Source organism: Dipodomys ordii, unplaced genomic scaffold, assembly GCF_000151885.1.
Source record: "Dipodomys ordii isolate 6190 unplaced genomic scaffold, Dord_2.0 Scaffold55, whole genome shotgun sequence".
NCBI lineage: Eukaryota > Metazoa > Chordata > Mammalia > Rodentia > Heteromyidae > Dipodomys > Dipodomys ordii.
In genome coordinates, this window is record NW_012267271.1 from 5585141 (window position 1) to 5587425 (window position 2285).

A 2285-nucleotide genomic window follows, 5' to 3' on the forward strand; every position below is an offset into this window, starting at 1 on the left:
GTGTGTGTGTGTGTGTGTGTGTGTGTGTGTGTGTGTGTGTGTTGTCTGTCAGTCATTGTGTCAAGGCTGAAGATCGCCCCAGCCCCCAAGGGCTGAGTGCCAGTTCTGCCTGGGCCCTGGAGGCGCAGGGTGCCATCTCTTCTTCCCGACCATCCCGGGCATCTCCCTGCAGACATGGGAGGAAGATACTTCTGGAAGTTTCCGCGGGCAATGTATTGCCCTGGGTGGAGCGGAGATTGTTTCTCCCTGGGCCTCACTACTGTGTGTGTGTGTGCATGCATGCGCGCAATCTCAGCCTTGAACTCACCATCAGTCACCTGCATGCTCTGGGCAGGGGGTCCGGGCCGTTCCCGGGCCTGGAGCCCTGGCTTCTGCCCGTGCCGAGACGGCCGTCAGGGTCCCGCTCCTTACCCGCACAGTTCCGCTCCCAGTATCTGCGCTCTGAGTCTCGCAGGGTCTCATCCTCAAACCGCACCCGGAACGGGCAGTAGCGTCGGTGGCGGGGGGCAGTGCCCTCCCCGGGGTTGGGGATCTGGACAGTACTGATCCGGGGTACCTGTGAGCCTTGCAGCCTGCCGAGAGAGTGGGGGAGCGCGGCCTGAGCCTTAGAACCCCAACAACACGTGCAGACCAGGGCTGGAGGTGAGGACGTGGACAGGTGGCCTGGTTTGGCCTGCAGGCCAGGGCCTGGGACAGCGGGAGACACGGCGGCCCAGCTGAGTGCTTCCTGCTGCTGGTGGGCCAGGGCACCACACCCACACAGATGAGGAAACTGAGGTGTGGAGGCTCTCCCAGCGGGGAAGAGCTGGGTCCCAGACAGCCAACGCTCAGAACCAACAAGCAAGCAGCAAAGAGCCCCGTGCGCCCAGGCCCACGCAGCCCTGGGTTTGCGAGCTTTCTCTTGTGAGCCTGTTTCCTTGGCCAGTGACGGAGACCAGCTCCACCCCTGAACAGGGCCGGGAAGGGATGGAACGTGCCAGAGGTATAGATACCTCCTACTCGTGGTCACGCCTGTAATCCTAGCTACTCAGGAGGCTGAGCTCTGGGGATTGTGGTTCAAAGCCAGCCTGGACAGAAATGTCCAGGAGAATCTTATTTCCAGTGAACCAGCAAGAAAAAAAAATGTGGCTCAAGTGATAGACGGCCAACCTTGAGTAGAAAGAGCCAAGCGAGGAGCCTGAGGCCCTGAGTTCTGCCCCAGTACACACACACACACACACACACACACACACACACACACACACAGTGTAGCTGTTCTGCTTATGTTAGTGATACAATTGTTTCACTTATTGTTAAATTTCAGTCTCAAGGGACACCCGTGGCTCTGTCACTCCAAAAGGGCACCTCAGGTGACATCAGGTACACACGTTTCCTCTGTCACTGCCCATTTTCCCTGCCACACCTTTGTGCAGCTGCACAGGGGACACTGGGAGGTGACGAGGACACAGGCCGACTACAGGGAGGGGGATGCTGCTGGCCAAGGCCTGCTGCTGAGCCAGGCAAAGGCATTCATTCCTCAGCTCTGCCTGCCAGTTGGAGACTGACATCTCCACCCAGGGAAGAGGGCTGGAGCCCAGGCTAGGGCACCCCAGGGTCCCCCCAGGGCCGATCAGGGAATGTCACATACGTGTAGGGCACGCTTGAGCTCTACTCTGGTCCATCATGGTGTCTACCTGGAGCACTGTGCTGGGAAGTAATGTCTGCCATGGTACAGGAGCAGAAAGAATGGTATGTGACTAGTAATGTCTGCCAGGGCATGGGATCAGGAAGAATGGTATGTGATTTATTTATGCTCTGTTGTCTAACCTCATGGGCAGAGATCCTCACTCTTCACCTCTCCTTCAGTCTGGACATAATGGTTCCTGGCTTATTTCTCCCTTCTGTTAAGAAGTTTGGTATCTAGTCCCAAAGAAACCCTACTGCAGGCAGGTGCTCTACTGATGAGCTGCTTTTCCAGCCCTGAATTCTGCTGTTTTGACCCATCCCTACCCTTGGGACTGAGGTTGAACAAAGAAACTTGAGCTTGCTAGACTGGCACTCTACCACTTAAGCCATCCATGTCTCTGTTTTCTGTTGGTTAGGGCCGTGCTTTCTGCCAGGTCATGCACCCAAACTGTGATCTGCTTACTTTACGCTCATTCGCTGGGATTACAGACTAAGTCACTGGTACCCTGCTTGCTAATTGTTATTATTATTATTTTGGGTCCGGTCGTGGGGCCTGAACTCTGGGCCTGGGCACTGTCCCTCAGCTCTTCAGCTCAAGGCTAGCGCTCTACCACTTGAGC

General features: G+C 56.5%; 1 protein-coding gene across 1 annotated transcript in view; it reads right to left on the bottom strand.

Annotated features, from left to right (window-relative positions):
* Positions 1–2285, bottom strand: part of LOC105989315 (chromosome unknown open reading frame, human C9orf50) — a 15954-nt gene that overhangs the window by 1297 nt on the left and 12372 nt on the right. The window contains exon 5 of the mRNA XM_013021277.1: positions 412–572. Within this exon, the coding sequence (XP_012876731.1) occupies positions 412–572 (161 nt within the window). The remainder of the gene's footprint in view (positions 1–411; positions 573–2285) is intronic.